The 19,136-nt window shown below is 42.2% G+C and overlaps 1 protein-coding gene across 3 annotated transcripts in view; it reads right to left on the bottom strand.

Annotated features, from left to right (window-relative positions):
- The window catches only part of cacna2d3a (calcium channel, voltage-dependent, alpha 2/delta subunit 3a), a 953,890-nt gene that overhangs the window by 259,707 nt on the left and 675,047 nt on the right, over positions 1-19,136 (bottom strand). For all 3 annotated transcript variants that reach the window (XM_060835584.1, XM_060835582.1, XM_060835583.1), the window contains 3 exons: positions 7,360-7,405; positions 1,893-1,990; positions 1,707-1,800 (listed from right to left, as the gene is read on the bottom strand). In XM_060835584.1, coding sequence (XP_060691567.1) covers positions 1,707-1,800; positions 1,893-1,990; positions 7,360-7,405 — 238 coding nt within the window. The remainder of the gene's footprint in view (positions 1-1,706; positions 1,801-1,892; positions 1,991-7,359; positions 7,406-19,136) is intronic.

Below are 19,136 nucleotides of genomic sequence, written 5' to 3'. Positions count from 1 at the left end.
TGAAACAGCAAATTACTTCCACTTTCAAGTCACTGCATTTATTTTTGCAGATCACAATGTGAGGTCCTCAAAATGGAGAGATCAAATATAGATAGCTGACCCTTTTACTGTTCACCTCTGCTCAGTTTGCACATATGTTCTATAGCTTCCAGCTTCCTGTGATTTTAATTCTTTGCTCTGTTCCTAATCTGACCTCTCAAAATCAACTTCCTATACTGTTCCAAGAAGGTGGAATGTAAGTTCAAGAAATAACTTGCCATCTTTGGACTCTGCATTTCACTGTCATCTGGATTCAACACTGAATTCAATAAATTCAGATTGTAATCTCTGCAATCATTGTTTTTGGATGACAGCTGCTAGTAATCTTTTTATAATTACATCTCCCCATGGCACATCTTTTGTTTCTTTACAAGTCATTTTATACCCCCCACCCCCACCCCTTTTGTCTTGCGTCATCATTCCATTTGTAATCTAACCTCCACTGTAACTTCTGCCAACTACCAGAAAGATATCAGGAATGGTTGTGTAAATGGCTTGGCTTGCACTTTGGTCCCCATCTAAGAGCTTCATCTGATCATCACAGACATTCCACCAACAGTGGTTGGGGGCTTTCCCTGTGATAAGCCTATTTAGGGGCTCTATCCTTATCAGAGGGATGCAGCATCAGAGGAGGGATAGCCGTTTGAGTTCCATCTCCTGTCTTAGCTGTTGTCCTGATATCTGCAACTCCCAATCCATGATGCCCATCCCACAATACCTCACCTGAAGCCAGTATCTCTTAGTGGTCCTCAGGCTTTGTGGGTACATTACCAGCAACAGCCATCACTCTGCTAGTGTTGCTGAGGACCTTACTGTTGCTGGCTTCTGGTTGGCCAGCAGCTTTCAGGATTGGCATCTCAATCCTGGTCTCTGAATTTGTGGAATGCCTGCAGCTGCCCAGCCAGAGATACTCTTAATACAGTAGATCATCTTCAAAGGAAGGGACATAAACTCTCCTGGCTCTTCAGCAGGTAGGCAGCATCCCATTTGTCTATATTTAATATTAGAGCTGAAAATGTGTTGCTGGTTAAAGCACAGCAGGTCAGGCAGCATCCAAGGAACAGGAAATTCGACGTTTCGGGCCAGAGCCCTTCATCAGAGCCCTTCATCTCCTGTCTTAGCTGTTGTCCTGATACCTGCAAGTCCCAATCCATGATGCCCATCCCACAATACTTCACCTGAAGCCAGTATCTCATAGTGGTCCTCAGCCTTTATGGGTACATTACCAGCAACAGCCATCACTCCTGATGAAGGGCTCTAGCCCGAAACGTTGAATTTCCTGTTCCTTGGATGCTGCCTGACCTGCTGTGCTTTAACCAGCAACACATTTTCAGCTCTGATCTCCAGCATCTGCAGACCTCACTTTTTACTCGTATATTTAATATTACCCCATCTATGTAATTCTCACAACAATATCAACCATATATAACCTCATCTGTCAGTGTATGGGAACTTTATTGTTCTGAAACTTGTTACAGTAGTGTATTTGATTAACAGACTAATGGCAGTGCAACAACAGCTTAAATAAGGATAAAAAGCAATGAAAGTGAAGTTAAAATTAGGAGAAATTTGAAATAACTAACAGGACAATGAAAAGTACCAATACAAAACAGAAGGTTTTTGTTTCAATTGCTATTTTCAATAAGTTAAGAAAGCTGTATACTTACTCAGATCTGTTCAGAGCTAAGCTGGTCCAATAAGCTTCTAAAGGTGCTGTCACTACAGCATCAAAAAGTACTTCCTGGATTAATTCTTTGTCACCTATAGATATATAATTAAAGCATTCTTTTTATATTTCATATTTATGTCCTCTTGCAGAATAAAATATTAATGCTCAGAAAATTTGGACTTACATTGTAGATGCGGCTCTTTTCCTGTGAGGAATAGTTTGACAGCTTCAAGCTGAAAGAGGTTACGGTATTGAGGATGTATGCCTATATTACAATAATTCCTGAAATCAGACAAAAAAAATCCATTTCATCAAGTTAGCATCAAATCTATACAAGGATTCTTCATCAGAATATGCTTATATAGAAGTTTTAAAAAAAACTATCCATGTTCTAGTCTAAATTCTTCACCTTGCTTTGCGCCCAGCGATTTATTGCTCTACAAATTAGTTCAGGTTAGTTTTAAAGTGACAAATTGATGGCACACCAGGCAGTTTGATCAAGTATAGATCACTACCCTCTTTTCCACTGCTTTGTGCTAAGTGAGTGAATCACCATTAGCTGTAACACAAGAGGAAGATCATACCTTTTATCTACGCCATGTTCTCCGTGACCTGCAACACATTATCAATGAGGACGAGCACCTCAACAAGACCTTTCCCACACCTCCACTACTTGCCTTTAAACAACCGTCAAACCTCAAACAGATCATTGTTCGTTGCAAGCTGCCCGGCTCTCAGAACAACTCCATACAACCCTGTCACGGTAGACGCTGCAAGACGTGTCAGATTGTGGACAGGGATACCACCATTACATACGGGGACACTTCCCACCTTGTACATGGCAGGTAATCATATGACTCAGCCATGACTCTATCTTATACGTTGCAGGCAAGGCTGCGCTGAGGCATGGTACATTGGGGAAACCGATCAAAGGCTACGACAATGGATGAATGGGCTTCGCACAATAATCAACAGACAGGAGGGTTCCCTCCCAGTTGGGGAACACTTCAGTGGTCCAGGACATTCAACCTTGGACCTTCGGGTAACCATCCTCCAAGGCGGACTTCGGGACAGGCAGCAGCGAAAAGTGGCTGAGCAGAGGCTGATAGCTAAATTCGGTAAACATAGGGAGGGCCTCAACCGGGACCTTGGGTTCATGTCATATTACAGGTGACCACCAATTGCACTATATATATATATACACACACACACACATACACACACAGACACACACACAGACTTAAGACACTCTACACTCACTACACATACACTTTCTCACACTCATAACCCCCAACCCAGACAGACACACACACAGACAAAGACCCACATGCATACATATACTTTGTGGGGTGAATTTGTACTTCTAGAGTTACATTGTACTTTGCTCAAAAACTGTATACATTCATGTCGAACTCTGAGCTCAAAAACTGCATGAATTCATGTAAAACTCCGTTATCTCACTTTTTAGATTAAAATCAATCTAAACATCATGGCATAGACAGAGAACACAAGGGGCTACCACCTTCAACGTATTGTCTAGCTATCACCATTGTTAACAGCTAACCCGAGAATGCAACATTTAAAAAAAGGCTTTGTGATTTACACATGAAAGAAGTGAAACTATCATGGTATTCAAACAGCTGAAAGACTTAATCAATTTTTCAATGTATAATTTCAGTTACATCACACTGTAAATTTTTACTATGAATTCTGTGTGTTAGGATTGAGCCCTCCACTATCACCTGATGAAGGAGCGACGCTCCGAAAACTAGTGTGCTTCCAATTAAACCTGTTGGACTATAACCTGGCGTTGTGTGATTTTTAACTTAGAAAAACATGGAATAGATTTTTTTATTTTCTCTTTTCATTTATTTTATGTTCTTCTTTCTCTTAATTCAATCTTTTCTTCCCTCCTTTAGTTTACTTTCTTCACATGATTTAGCATTGAAATAATTAATCCAATTGATACTTGCTGCATGCCTCAGTAAAGATTCTTCATGTTGATGGCTTAAGGAGCTGAACAGTTGTTTGCCCTGTTTACATAGGTCTCAGGTCCCTGGTGAGGGCACTATCCTGAAATGAAATTCATGGATCCTGGATTAGTAGTGCTGGAAGAGCACAGCAGTTCAGGCAGCATCAATGAAATTCAGATCACTGCAAGTCCCAGTTCTTAGGCCATCAAAAATCTCTGAACAGACGTATGTGTAATAGATGGTTGGCGCTCCTGACCAGAAAATCTTGGCTATTGTACTCCAGAATAATGGATAAATAACTAATTTTCCTGACTGGAAATCTGCAGATTACCACTATACATTTAAAACTGTGACAGGCAGAGAGTTAACATTCTGTTAGGTTGCATATCTCAAAGCCCAAGAATATGTTTTCAGTATTATCTTCCTTGCTTAGAATTTGGACCCATGTTATAGATTCTTCTTGTCAGATGATGTGTTGCTAATTTACTTTTTGTATAAATCTGACTCATGTTTCCTAGTCTAAACAGAAGAGTTCACTTTGAGATCTTTTACAGATTTGAGAACTGTCAATATTTTGAAATCTGTCAGAAATGAAAAGTAGTCTCCACCTCCCCACAAAATCCACATTTTACTTGTCTATTCGTTGGACAGGTCAAGAGCATATAATGATTGTCTGAATCATTCTCAGTGCTTGGCTCCACGATAAAAAGTGGTCATTGTTCTTGAATAAAAACAGAAAATGCTGGAGAAACTCAGCAGGTTAGGCATCATCTGTGCAGAGAAAAAGAGTTAATGTTTCGAGTCCAGTGACCTTTCATCAGAACCGAAAGCAGTTGGGAAATGATGGTTTCTATGCAGATGCCAAGGGTTGGGGGAAGGAAGGAATAGAATAGCTGGAGATAGTACCCTGAGAGTGAAAAAGAGAAAGGGAGAAGCAGATAAAAAGATTGCTGATGATAAGCAAGATAAATGCTGAATGGAGGAAAATAGGAAGAGTGAATAGTTGAAAATGTTGGGAGCAACCTGTACAGATTAGGATTTGGGGGAGTGGGAGTGGATAAAAAACATGGAGGAAGGTGCTCACTCTCCAAAATTGCTGAATGCAAAGTTAAAGTCCTAAAGGCTGTAAAATACAGAGGCAGAAGGTGAGGTGTGGTTCTTCCAGTTTGCATTGAGCCTCACTGGACCACTGCAACAGATCTGAGACAGAAATGTTGGCATTGCACGTGTTAAAGTGGCTGGTAACTGTAAGGTTTGGGTCACTTTTACAGGTGGAGCAAAGATGTTTTGCAAAGTAATCTCTCAGTCTGGGTTTCATTTCCACACTGAGACCACACTGTGAGAAGCAAGTACAGTCGACTAGATTGAATGAAATGCAGATAACTTGCTGCTTTACTTGGAAGGTGTGTCTGGAGCTTTGGACAGTGAGGAGGGAGGAGGTATATGGGCAGCTGTTACACATTTTGCGAATGCATGGGAAGTTGTCATGGGGTGGGTGAAGAGGTATTGTGAGAGAAGGAGAGGGGATCAAGGTGTCTATGAGTTCCTGTGGAATGCTGACAAGGGAGGGGAGAAGAATATGTGTCTGGTAGTGGCATCCTACTGGAGGTGGCAGAAATGGTGGCTTATGATCCTTTGGTGGGGTGCTATATGAGGACCAAGGGGAGCCTATTACTGTGGGAGGCAGGGGAAGGGTCGAGGGTGGAAACGTGGGAAAATGTTTGAACATGGCTCAAGGCTCTGTCTTAACATTAGCAAGGAATCCTCAGCTAAGGAAACATGTGGGTATTTCTAAGTCTCCTCTGTGGAAGTCGGCATCATCAGAACAGATGCAAAAGAAACTGGGAGAATGGAAGCAGGGTGTGAGGATGTGTGGTTGAGATAACTGGGAATTGGAGGGTTTTTTTTGAATATCAGTGCCCAGCCTATCCCCAGAAATAGAAGCAGCGATGTCAAAGGAAGAGAGGAGTCAGAAGTGGACCAGGTCAATGTGAGAGAAGGATGGAAAATTGGAAGGAAAATTAATGAATTTTTCGAATTCCAGATGAGAGAAAGAAGTAGCACCAATTATGTCATCAATATGCTGGAGAAAAAGTTTTGGGAGGGACCCGAGAGAGTTGGAACAAGGATTGTCCATGTACGCCACAAAGAGACAGGCATAACCGGGGCCCATGGCCTTTGACCTGAAGAAGGTGGGAGGAATTAAAAGTAAAAGTGTGAACCAGCTCAGCCAGGTGGAGGAGGGCGATGGTGGATGGAGACATTCAAGGAAGAAGCGGAGAGCCGTCAGACCATCCTGACGGAAGATGGATGTCTGGAGGAATTGCAGGTCCATGGGGAAGAGGAAGTCACTGGTGCCAACAAATTGGAAATTTTGAAACTGATGTAAACTGTCAGAGGAATCTTGGATTTAAGTGGGAAGAGACTAAACAACGGGAGGAAAAGATTGAGTCAAAGTAGAAGTAAGTTCCATGGTGCAGGAACAGGCTGAAACGTTGGGTCTGCCAGGACAGTCCTCATTGTGAATTTTGAAAAAAAAGGTAGAAGTTGGCTGTACAGAGTTCAGCAACTGAGGTGGGAAGCTAAGGGGTGTGGGGGAGTTGGGTCCAGACTGTGGTGCTGGAAGGACACAGTAGGTCAGGTAGCATCCGCGGAGTGGGAGAATCAATGTTTCGGGCATAAGCCCTTCATATTCCTAACCTGCTGTGTCATTCCAGCACCACACTCTCGACTCTGATCTCCAGCATCTGCACCCCTCACTTTCTCTTAGTGTGGGGGAGGTGGCAGGCTTTGGGAGGAGCTGGGGGAGAGATCTTCAGATGAGATGAGGTTAGTGACAATCATGGTTATTCTTGAAGATGCTATTTCAAATTAATTTATGCTTAAAGTCAGCTTGCACTACACTTTATCAGAATTGCTGAAGCACAGTTTTTGATTTTGCTTACAAAAGCTAATTGCAATTACCTGGGGTATGGAGGAGAATAAAATCTGGGAAGTAAGTATTTACTCCACAGGTATCAGTCTTTTTCTGCAGATAATGTTAGCAGAACTTAAAGGACCAGAATTTGCTTTCAAAGGAGCAGTAAGATTTATGGCAGTCGTTATTTATGCAAAATAAATCCAGCAATTTTAAGTGACAGAGAAATGTAAACTTAAATCTGATATTCAGAAGTTCAGCCTTTTCAATATTAATTTCATCTTGCTGTCTGCCTTATCAATGAAACACATGAAATGGTGTAAAGTTGATCTGAATTAAACTAACCACAGAGATTTATGTCTTAACATTTCAAGTCTAGGTATCCTTTCAATATGCTCAGTTTAATTACTGCCAGTTAGCTTCACGGGCACTGAATATTATTCATCTCAATTGACTCTCATTCCTTCAGGTCTTAATTGTTGGAGAATTTTCACCATATATTTATTTGTTTTCCATTCTACCCTCTGTTTCAGTATTAATTAAATCCCTCTTTCCATGTCTTATTTCTTTTGCAATACTTGATTTGACATTGAACTCACCTGTATAAATTTACACTTTCTCTCAGTTCTTGCATTTTTAAATTTTACAATCCTTCAACTAAGGCTATAGCTCAAACTTGCAACAATGTGCTATTCAAAAATATTTAAGCATAGATGTGCAAATTATGCTATTGCAGAAAATAATGACACATGGTCTCTTACCATTCCTCCATCAGTGTTAAATCAGGATGATCCAGGTCATGCAAACCTTAATGAAGAACAAGTCAGCAATTAAAATAAATGGTTACTATCATTCACAAAGAATCTTATATAATATTGTCATCTATCTATGCATGAAAGTTTAAATTTAAGCAGTGCTGAAATTAGGCAGCAACCTAAGATTTTACAGGACGGCATTCTTGGATTGCAGTTAAAAGCAGGTACAGACAAGGTATATTTGACATTAATTTGAGTCTATTGTGTTTTGTGTCATAACTTTCAGGTAATCATTTCTATTTGGCCTTGGGAATGCAATGATGAGCCATCTCTTGAATACAAGTGAATAATTTACGAGGCCATGTTATCACTGACAATCATTTGCATTTAATATTTTATGTCTGCTACAGTAGCAGAGTGGTTATTATATGGGACTAGTAATTCAGGCATCCTCATTATTAATCTGGAAACATGAGTTCAAATTACATCAGCTGGGGAATGTAACTTCAGAAAAATTAAACAATAACCTGGAACAAAAAACTGGGGCCAGTTCAAAAGAAAAACTCACAGATTGTCATAAAAATCTATTGGTGCATCAATGTCATCACCCAGACTAGTCTAGATGTGACTCCAGACAAGAACAATGCAGTTAACCGTAAGTGTCCTTTACAATAGTCTAGTCAGCCATTCATTTGTATTCAAAGTGTTAGCTCATCATCACTTTCCCAAGAGCAATTAAGAACAGCCAATAAATGCTACCAAACCAGCAATGCCCACATGCTGTGAATAAAAAAAGTCACACAGCAGTTTATAGAAATTCTAATGATAGTCAATTTACATTTCACTGATTTGCAAATTTTTGAATCAAGTATTTGGTATTAATTAAATTATTAACATTAATAATATTAGCAGCTATTTGACAGTTCAGTTCTAGCTTCAACATTGAGAAATTATTTTTTGGAAATACACTAGTTTTCTGAAAGTCATGTCACAAAGTACAATTGGCTCCATTTAAAATAAGCATGCCTTTTCTGCTCATGTGTTCAGGTGCAATTTAAGCATCAATGTCCAGTAAAATCAAACAGTTTGCTGCCTAGTTTGAGCATGAGTCTAATAATTGATTTGATTTATTATTGTCATATGTACTGAGACACAGTGAGAAGTAGTGTATTGCATGCTAGCCAGACAAATCCTACCTTACAAAGATTGGTGCACATTAGTACGTGTACTTAAACATTGGTATCTTCTACCTGATGGAAGAGGGCGGAAAAGAGTACATCTGGGCTGGGAGGGGTCTTTGATTATGTGGGATGCTTTCCTGAGGCAGTGGGAAGTGTAGATGGAGTCGGTAGAAGGAAGGCTGGTTTGCGTGATGGACTGGACTGCATTTACCACTCTGTTGGGTATCAGTGGCTTCTATCCAACTCAGGCAGTAACCTTTACATTGTTTAGGTCATTTGGAGGCACTTTTTAAAATTCCTTTCTTTATTTAATTTGATACTTATGCATTCATGAATCTTTGCAACAGTTGTTAATTAATCTATTATTTTCCTTCCTTTACTCATATTTGTGTTTGCTAACTGAAATCCTCTGAGCTGAGCTGTTTGGAAGATGAACAGGATCTTTGGAATTAGTCAACACACTTTACCATGCCTGAGGAGTGCTCTTTGCAGCCCCTTTGACATCTACATCTCTGTGTTTACTGTGTTTGATGAAATTTACCCTGCTTGGAAGATTTCATACTGATGGTGTCTTCCCTTCTGTAGAAAATGCTGCACTAGCAAAATCTCTTCAACTTTGCAATAATGTTCGAGAGACAAAAGGTAAATTCAAAAGTTAATGAAACATCGGACTTTAATTTGAGAGGGCTGGAATAAATAAAAAGAGTAGAAATGATTTTACAGTAGCCCAATGCTCAAATTAGACATCTTCTGGAGTGCTGTAAGTCTGAGCATCATACATCAAGAAGGATTTTAAAAAAAGTATTTGGAATTAACCTGAAAAGAAGCATTTTGAAACACCTCTGGAGCAGATGAGGCTTGAACAAGAATCTTCTGGCACAGAGTAGGGCTTTTATCACTGCACCAAAAGGCCCTCTGAAGGCCTTTTTTGCATTTAATAAAACTATGCTGATTTTGGAGAGGGTGCGGCACAAATTTATCAAAATAATACTGGGACTAAAAAAGATCATTAGGAGGCTAGGTAATTATTAGCCTTGAATTCCTTGAAAATAGATTATCATAAGTAAATTTCATTGATTTATTTCAAGTTTTGGAAAAAAGATCTATTATTTTCTGGCATGTGGGCAAACTAACTAGACCAGGATTTATTATCCATCTCCAACTGACCTTGGGAAGGTGATGGTGAGCTGCCCCTTGAATCACTGCAGTCTTTGCGGTGAAAGAATATCTGAGTTGTGTGAAAAGGAGTTCTAGTTTTGACCCAAGGGATATGATAATACAATTCCATGTCAGGATGGGTGTGTGGCTCAGTTAAAGAATTTCATAGTGTGGGTAGGGACAAATAATTTCCATGGCAGAGGATTATGCAAGAGAAGGGCTGAAATAACTGCCAGTATCACAACATCAAGTCACCATTTATTTACACATGTACAGTACATGGACTCTGATCAGCCAGCTCAGAACCAGTCCTTAGAGTGAGGAGAATGTCTGAGACTCCTGTTAATTTTTTTAAAAAATATTTTTTTACATAGAAAGTCCTTGACACTGATCCAGCTCCCTCAGAGCCATCATCAGAGTGTCAGGAATGTCTGACAGTTCTGTCTTTATTTTCTTCTATAACTCCACAGAGGCTGGTATCCCATCACCAAGTCACCCTTTAATGACACATGGAGAGTCCTTGACACTGATCCAGCTCCCTCGGAGCCAGCTCTCAGAGTGTCAGGAATGTCTGATAGTCCTGTCCTTTTTTTGACACTCCTTTTTTATTCTTTTCTCTTTTCAATTTTTAGCTTTCAGAATCAACAGGATGTCTGAGCCTCCTGTTTATTTTCCCCTTTTTTATTTTCTTACACTACTGCCTGACAGCATTCAATTAGATCATGGTTGAGTTGCATCTGAACTCCATCTACCTTCCATAACCTCCAGAGGGTCGACAGGCAGATGTGTCCCGCCCACATGAGCCCCCTCTCCACGGCCAGGTGGACCGCCTGCTCGGTCTTGAGGAAAAAGACAGCCTTCCCGTACATCCTGGCAGCAACAACGATGGCCAGTGGGCCAACCACACTAGCCATGGTCTTACTGCAGGCCTCGATGATCATGTTGGGATGGGAATAGGCCTTTACTCCCAGGCGTTTAGTCAGGTGCCTGAAGGGGGTCATGATTGCAGTCAGGGTTGGAGCAGCCGGGCCTAAGGCAGCGGCTACCCCGGCGTAGGTGCGGCTGGTCCCTGCGACCTTTCGGCTTGCCATGCTTTGCTGTCTTCCACGGGCTTGACAATAGTCCAGTCGGGTCCCCAGGCAGGCCTCAGGCAAGTCCCAGGCAGTACCAGAGTGAGTCCCAGGTAGGCCCTTGGTCACAGCGGTGGGGGCAGGTGAGGATCCCTAAGGCTAGTCCCACGCAGCAGCGTGACAGGCCCCAAGCTGAGGCAGGTCCGGGTGGGGTCCCAGAGACCAGCAGTGGGAGTGGGCCACAGGTCAGCAGCAACACTCCCTTTACCTGGGTGAGGCCCAAGCTGCAGCTCCAAAAGTAGGCCCAGGACTCAGAACTCTCACCTCCTTCTGCCTCTGCCTCCTCCTCCTTCTTCTTCTTCTTCCTTCCTTCCTTCCTTCCTTCCTAGAGCTCTCTCAGTGTGGGTCAGCTGGTCCAGGGATTGTCCCCTTCCTCTCAGACACAGTCAAGGAGGAGATTCCTTGCACATGCATGCACACATACTGATCCAGCTCCCTCAAGAGCCAGCTCTCAGAGTGTCAGGGATGTCTGATAGTACTGTCCCTTTTTTGACACTCCTTTTTTATTCTTTTCTTTTTTCACTTTTTAGCTCTCAGAATCAACAGGATGTCTGAGCCTCCTGTTTATTTTCCCCTTTTTTATTTTCTTGCACTACCGCCTGACAGCATTCAATTAGATCATGGTTGAGTTGCATCTGAACTCCATCTACCTTCCATGATTTAAGAAATCATGGTATCCTTGCCTCGAAAAAAATCTATCAATTTCAATTCTGAAATGTTCCACTAACATAACACATACAACCTTTTCAGGGATAGTGACAGCGGTAGTGTTTATTTTTCCCCCGCACCCATGTCATGTGCGTGCAGGTGTTGGACACAGTGAAAAACAACATGTGTACTAACCTTTATTTATATTCCACCACCAGGAAGAAAGGAAATACCCGAGTGGCCAGTGATAAGCAGTGCCCTTTCAGAGGGCAATGCTGCATGATCAAACAGTGAATGGGAGGGCAGGGATTAGATCCTGTTTATTTTTTTTTCTTTTAAAATAAACCCCTACACTATCGCCTAACTGCGGTAGTGCTTATTTTTCCCCAGCACCCATGGTATCAATCCTGTTTATTTTTTTCTTCTTCTTCTTCTTTTGGTGTGTGTGTGTGCAGGTGTGAGACACAGTGAAAGACACAAAGTGTACAAATCTTTATTCAATTTCCACTACCAGGAAGATAGGAAAACACCCTGGTGGCCAGTGACAAGCAGTGCCCTTCACATCAAAAAGGGCAATACTGTGTGATCAAACAGTGAAGGGGAGGGCAGGGACTAAATCAAAATAGAGTTGGAGGGGGAAATGATGCACTCCACTCCCTGTGGCGCCCACGTCTCCCTGAACAACTCCAGGGTGTTGGTGGACACCGCGTGCTCCTTCTCCAAGGACACCCAGGCTTAGATCCTGTTTATAGCTGTAAGCCAGGAATCCCTGATTAGCCCAGGTTAACAGCTCAAATCAGGGATATCATACTCAATGAGATCTACCTGGACCTTGTTACAATCACTACAGGGGAATAGCCTTAAAATTAGAGATGGACAATTGAAGGATGATATCAGAAAGTAATTCCTCACAAACACTTGTTGAAATGTGGACCCGTATCCCTGAAAAGATTATACGGGTTATGTCAGTGGTACATTTCAGAACTGAACCTGATGGATTTTTTTCGAGGCAAGGATACTAAGATTTAAGAAATCATGGAAGGTAGATGGAGTTCAGATACAATTCAACCATGATCTAATTGAATGCTGTAAAAAAATTGAGGGGCTAAATTACCACCAGTTTCAATGTTCTGATATTTGAACGTATTCTGTGACATGGCTATTTGCAATTCCCTGCGTTACAGAAAGTTTTATGTGAAAGAAATGTCAGGTTAACCAAGAACAAGTGTAACTTTCTAAGCTCCAACTGACAAGGTGATACCAATGCCTTCTACATTTTGTGGCATATTCAATCATCAGTTCTTGTGTGGAGTTGTATCATAAGGATCTATGTCAGGAAAGAAGCAGAGGCCAAGCTCTACAACCTACAGAAATAGTAACAGTCAGATGTGGTCATGTGGTCATGACCCAGATCATAAGCTGGGAGCATCTATAGACATGTTGAAGTTTTAATTCATATGTCTATGAATTAAAAGAGGATTGACACAGCCAAGATGACTGTGGATGTAAATTTAGTGGCTGTTGAGGGAGGAATTCTGGAATATCATGTGTACAGAGCCAGGAAGACTAAATAAGATGAGATTTTGAAAGGCTCACAATTGGATCCTCCCTTAGCAGTGAGCCATCTCCTGCAGACATATTTTTATTTTACACTTCCAAATAGGTACAGTGGCAGGGTTTAAAACTGAAAACAACCCTGATCTGTACGTCTTATTGCTTTGATATTCTACTGTGTAGACTAGTGTGCTGTGATTAACATAGCTTTGAGAAGAACCATTAAACCCCCAGCAGTGCAGGTAAAGAACAGAAACAAGTTCTTTCACTTCCAGTGCTTTCAGCCAAGCACTGCAGAAAGGAATCAGAATAGAACTTTTCAATGAACCTGTAAAGCCAAGAACTTCAAAATTAGTTAATCAGTTACTAACATCAATACTACCAGTCATACCAACTGTAACAGCTGCAAAGCTTTACTATCTACTCTCCATGAACAACTCAGAGACTGATCCATATATTACCTTTTAACAATTTTTAGGTTCACCTATTATTCATATTCTGTGTGTTTTTGTGTGCATGTGTGTTGCCTTTTTTGTTTCTCACTGTTAGTAACAGATAAACTCACATTTTTTCTTAACTCATGAATGTTTCTTAAATTGGTTCCTTTTAAACTCAATATTTTTCTGGTATTGGAGAAAATTATCCAGAAGGGAATAGATCCTCCTTAAGTTATCCTTGTTGTGACCAACCAAGTGTGTTGGTGAAAGCAGGGGAGCCAGTTCATTCCTCTTCAGCTGGGACTTAACAATTTGGGGTATGCCATTTGGAACTGTAATACTTTGGGGTATCACACCTGGAGTGATCACAACAAAACATTGGCTGTACCATCTTGCTAGAATACTGCAACATTAATGAAAAGATTTGCTGTGAACAGCTACATAGGACAATCCTGCTCAACTCAGGTCTCAGGCAGCACTACCTTGAGTTTGTTAATTGTTAAACAAGTTGTTGGTGTTGAGTTGTTCCTTGACTTATCTGCAGACTTATGCCAGTACTTAGAGGTCCCTTTTCTTTTGAATTTTGTCTGTTTATTTTTGATGCCTCATTTCTATAGCCTTCCTCAAAGATGCTATTAGGATCAACTAGGGTCCTAAGGTTCTTGAAAAGTATGCCAAGTTTTGTCCCCCAAATTATGTTCCTCTTCCTTAATTGTCCCCAACCTTTTATGTTTTTATTTACATTCACATTCCTCTTTCTTTCTGGACTTATCTAGGCTAAATCTGGTGCCAGCATGGGTTTTGCTGGATTTTGAAGCATTCCTTAAAGCATTAAAATTGACTAAGAAATGACACAAGTCATCAAATTATTTCAGAGTTTGAATGTCTAGCAAGAATCCACTTACAGTGCAAACACATGACAGGAAAAAATATTTTTTTATAATAGTCAAATATAATTATATCACTTCTTTAAAAATCACCAAAAGAAAATTAACACAATTATTAAACTTCCAATGAAGAAATACATGTTCCCCCTAAAGAAATACATGTCAAATCACAATGCTCGAGGATCATGTCCCATTTGAGAACTGGTGTGCCAGTTTAGTACTCATGGAGTGCTGCGTTGTCAGAGATATTGTCTTTCAGAGGAAATGCCAAATCAAGGTCCCATCTGGCCCTTTCGGTGTTCATGAAAAAAACCTCTCACACTGTTTCAAAGAAAAATAGGGAAGATTTCCCTTTTTTCTTGACCCAACATTTGTCCCTCAGTCAACATCACAAAAACATATTATCTATTCATTATCATATTCCTGTTTTTCCCTGGAGCGTCAGAGGCTGAGGGGTGACCTTATAGAGGTTTAAAAAAATCATGAAGGGCATGGAAAGGATAAATAGACAAAGTCTTTTCAATGGCATGGGGCAAGTTCAGAAATAGAGGGCATTGGTTTAGGGTGAGAGGGGAAAGGTATAACAGAGATTTAAGGAGCAATGTTTTCACGCAGAGGGTGGTACGTGTATGAAATGAGCTGCCAGATGAAGTGGTGGAGGCTGGTACAATTGTAACATTTAAAAGGCATCTGGATGGGTATATGATTAGGAAGGGTTTGGAGGGATATGGGCCAGGTGCTGCCAGGTGGGACTAGATTGGATTGGGATATCTGGTCGTCATGGACAAGTTGGACCGAAGGGTCTGTTTCCATGCTGTACTTTTCTATGATTCTATGTTTATGGGAATGTGATATGTGCAAAGAGGATTCATGGGATTTAGGTGTCACTGGCTGGCAGGTGTTTATTGCTCACCCTCAGTTGAGAAGGTAGTTTTGAGCTTCTTTCTTGAACCAGTGGAGTTCATGTGTTGTAGGTAGACACATAATGCCCTTATAGAGGGAATTACAGGTTTTTAACCCAGCAACATTGAGGGAGCAGAGATATATTTTCAAGTCAGATGGTGAGCAACTTAGAGGTGAACTTGTAGACAGTGGTATTCCCTGTATCTGCTGTCCTTATCCTAGGTGGAAGTAGTTGTGGGTTCGGAAGGTGTTGTCTAAGGATCTTTGGTGAATTTCTAATGTTCATCTTGTAAACAGTACACAGTGCTGCTATTGAGTGTTGGTGGTGAAGGGATTGGATGCTTGTGGATGTGGTGTCAATCAAGTGGGCTGCTTTGTCCTGGATGGTGTCAAGCTTATTGAGTATTGTTGGAGCTGTACCAGGTAATTGGGGAGTATTCCATCACACTCCTGACTTGTGACCTTTAGATGATAAACAGGTTCTAGGGAGTCAGGAGGTAAGTTACTCGCCACAGTATTCCAAGCCTCTAACTTGCTTTCATAGCCAATGTATTATATGACAAGTCTAGTTGAGTTTCTGGCCAATGGTAATGTCTAGCATGTTGATATTGGTGGATCCAGTGGTGGTAACACCACTGAATATTAAGGGATGGTGAATAGATTATTTCTTATTAGATATGGCCATTGCTTGGCATTTGTGTGGTGCGAATGTTTCTTGCCACTTGTCAGCCTAAGCCTGGATATTGTCCAGGTTTTGTTGCATTTGAACATGGATTTCTTCAGTATCTGAGGAATTACAAATGGTGCTGAACATTGTGCAATCATCAGCGCACATCCTCACTTCTGAACTTTTGACAGAGGGTCCGTTATTGATGAAACAGCTGAAGATGGATTGGTCCAGTACACTGCCCTGAGTAACTCCTGTAGAGATTTCCTGGAGCTGAGATGACTGACTTCCAACAACCACAACCATCTTCCTCCATGCCAGGTATGACTTCAATCGGCGGAGAATTTGTCTCCTGATTACCACTGATTCCTGTTCTCCCAAGCTATTGCTCAGCATACTATTGCTGAGCAGGTGTTGCTTAATAAGTGTTTATGACACCTTTCATCACTTTACTGATGGTTGAGAGTGAACTGATGTGGTGGTCATTGTCTAGGTTGGTTTAGTCCTGTTTTTCGTTCACAGGACATACCAAGGTAATTTTCCATATTCTCGGATAGATACCAGTGTTGCAATTGCACTGGAACAGCGAGGCTAATGGAACAGCAAGTTCTTCAGCATTATTGCTGGAATGTTGTCAGGGCTCATTGCCTTTGTAGTATCCAATGCATCCAACTGTTTCTTGATATTACATGGAATGAATCGAATTGACACAAGACTGTGTTACTGGGGACTACTAGTGGAGGCAGAGATGGATTATCCACTGAGCACTTCTGGCTAAAGACTGCTGCAAATCCTTCAGCCTTATCTTTTGCACTGCTGTGTTGGGCTCTTCCATTGTTGAGGACGGGGATATTTGTGGAGCCTCCCCCTCCAGGGAATTGTTAAATTGTCTATCTCCATTCACGAATGGATGTGACACAACGGCAGAGCTTAGGTCTGATTCATTGCTTGTGGCGCTTAGCTCTGACTATCACTTGCTACTTATGTTGTTTGGCATGCAAGTAATCCTAGGTACCCTTCCACCGACACTCTCATTCATTTGGCTGAACTGGTCCTCACTTTTAACAATTTCTCCTTCGAATCCTCCCACTTCCTCCAGACACATATGGATCCCAGCTATGCCTGTCTCTTTGTTGGCTACGTAGAACAGTCGATCTTCCCTAATTACACTGGCACCACTCCCCATCTCTTCCTCCACTACATTGATGACTGCATTGGCACCACCTCATGCTCCAGTGAGGAGGTTGAGCAGTTCATCAACTTCACCAACACATTCCACCCTGACCTTAAAATTACCTGGACCATCTCTGACATCTCCCTCCCCTTCCTGGACCTCTCCATCTCCATTAATGACGAATGACTTGACACTGATATTTTTTACAAACCTGACTCCCAAAGCTACCTGGATTACACCTCTTCCCACCCTACTCTTGCAAAAATGCTATCCCGTATTCCCAATTCCTCCACCTCTGCTGTATCTGCTCCCAGGAGGATCAGTTCCACCACAGAACACACCAGATGGCCTCCTTCTTTAGAGACCGCAATTTTCCTTCCCAAGTGGTTAAAGATGCCCTCCAACACATCTCATCCACATCCCCCACCTCCGCCCTCAGACCCCACCCCTCCAACTGTAACAAGGACAGAACGCCCCTGGTGCTCACCTTCCACCCTATCAACTTTCACATCAACCAAATCATCCGCCAACATTTCCACCACCTCCAAAAGACCCAACCACCAGGGATATATTTCCCTTCCCACCCCTTTCCGCCTTCCGCAAAGACCGTTCCCTCCGTGACTACCTGGTCAGGTCCATGCCCCCTACAACCCACCCTCCCATCCTGGCATTTTCCCCTGCCACCGCAGGAACTGTAAAACCTGCGCCTACACCTCCTCCCTCACCTCTAGCCAAGGCCCTAAAGGAGCCTTCCACATCCATCAAAGTTTTACCTGCACATCCACTAATATTATTTATTGCATCCCTTGCTCCCGATGCGGTCTCCTCTACATTGGGGAGACTGGGTGCCTCCTAGCAGAGCGCTTTAGGGAACATCTCCGGGACACCCGCACCAATCAACCACACCGCCCCGTGGCCCAACATTTCAACTCCCCCTCCCACTCTGCCGAGGACATGGAGGTCCTGGGCCTCCTTCACCGCCGTTCCCTCACCACCAGATGCCTCATCTTCCACCTCAGAACACTTCAACCCCAGGGCACCTATGTGGACTTCAACAGTTTCCTCATTTCCCCTTCCCCCACCTCACCCTAGTTCCAAACTTCCAGCTCAGCATTGTCCCCATGACTTGTCCGGACTTGTCCTTCCTGCCTATCTCCTTTTCCACCTATCCACTCCACCCTCTCCTTCCTGACCTATCACCTTCATCCCCTCCCCTACTCACCTATTGTACTCTATGTTACTTTCTCCCCACCCCCACCCTCCTCTAGCTTATCTCTCCACGCTTCAGGCTCTCTGCCTTTATTCCTGATGAAGGGCTTTTGCCCGAAACGTCGATTTCGCTGCACCTTGGATGCTGCCTGAACTGCTGTGCTCTTCCAGCACCACTAATCCAGGATGCAAGCTGGTAAGTGGAGTAAACAGTGCTGCCATTGGACTCCTGAGCCCAGGCTCGTCCGCTCCGTCCGCTTTTCCTCTCTTTATCCTTTCCTTTTTTCCTTTGCCTTTTTTGCTTACCTTCTTGTGGAAATCTTGGATGACTTCAGTAGCAGCAAGGTATCAGTGCAAGTTGGCATTTGTGGAGGGAGGCAATTGACGGTGGCTACTTTAGGATGGTGGGCCCAGCATTGGGTTTGGAACCAGTTTGGGACCTCGCAGTTTCAGCTTGATTGCCAAGATTAGCCCAGTGCAGTCTCATAGTGGTGATGATGTTAGTGAAGGTAAGATGGTGCCAAAAAATGGCGCGGTGGAAGAACTCGAGGCTGGTCGACAGCTTTACGCTGGTGTTGGATTCAGCATCAGGGTGAAAGAGCCTAGGTCCAGGCCTGAGGCTAAGCTACTTAACAAGAAAGACTACAATGTTGAACTTTTAGCTTTATTTCTTTTCTTTAACCTTTTTATTCTATGGCTTAGTTTATTTTCTGTGTTTTTAAGTTGATGCCAGAGAGTGGCAACATTACACAACACCTTTCATTGTATTTGTAACAAATACATGGAACAAATTCCACTTCAATGAATATATCAGTCAGTTTGGTAACTGCACCAG

Source organism: Hemiscyllium ocellatum, chromosome 14, assembly GCF_020745735.1.
Source record: "Hemiscyllium ocellatum isolate sHemOce1 chromosome 14, sHemOce1.pat.X.cur, whole genome shotgun sequence".
NCBI lineage: Eukaryota > Metazoa > Chordata > Chondrichthyes > Orectolobiformes > Hemiscylliidae > Hemiscyllium > Hemiscyllium ocellatum.
Note: the sequence above shows the minus strand (reverse complement) of the source record. Positions and strands in the feature narration are given on the sequence as shown.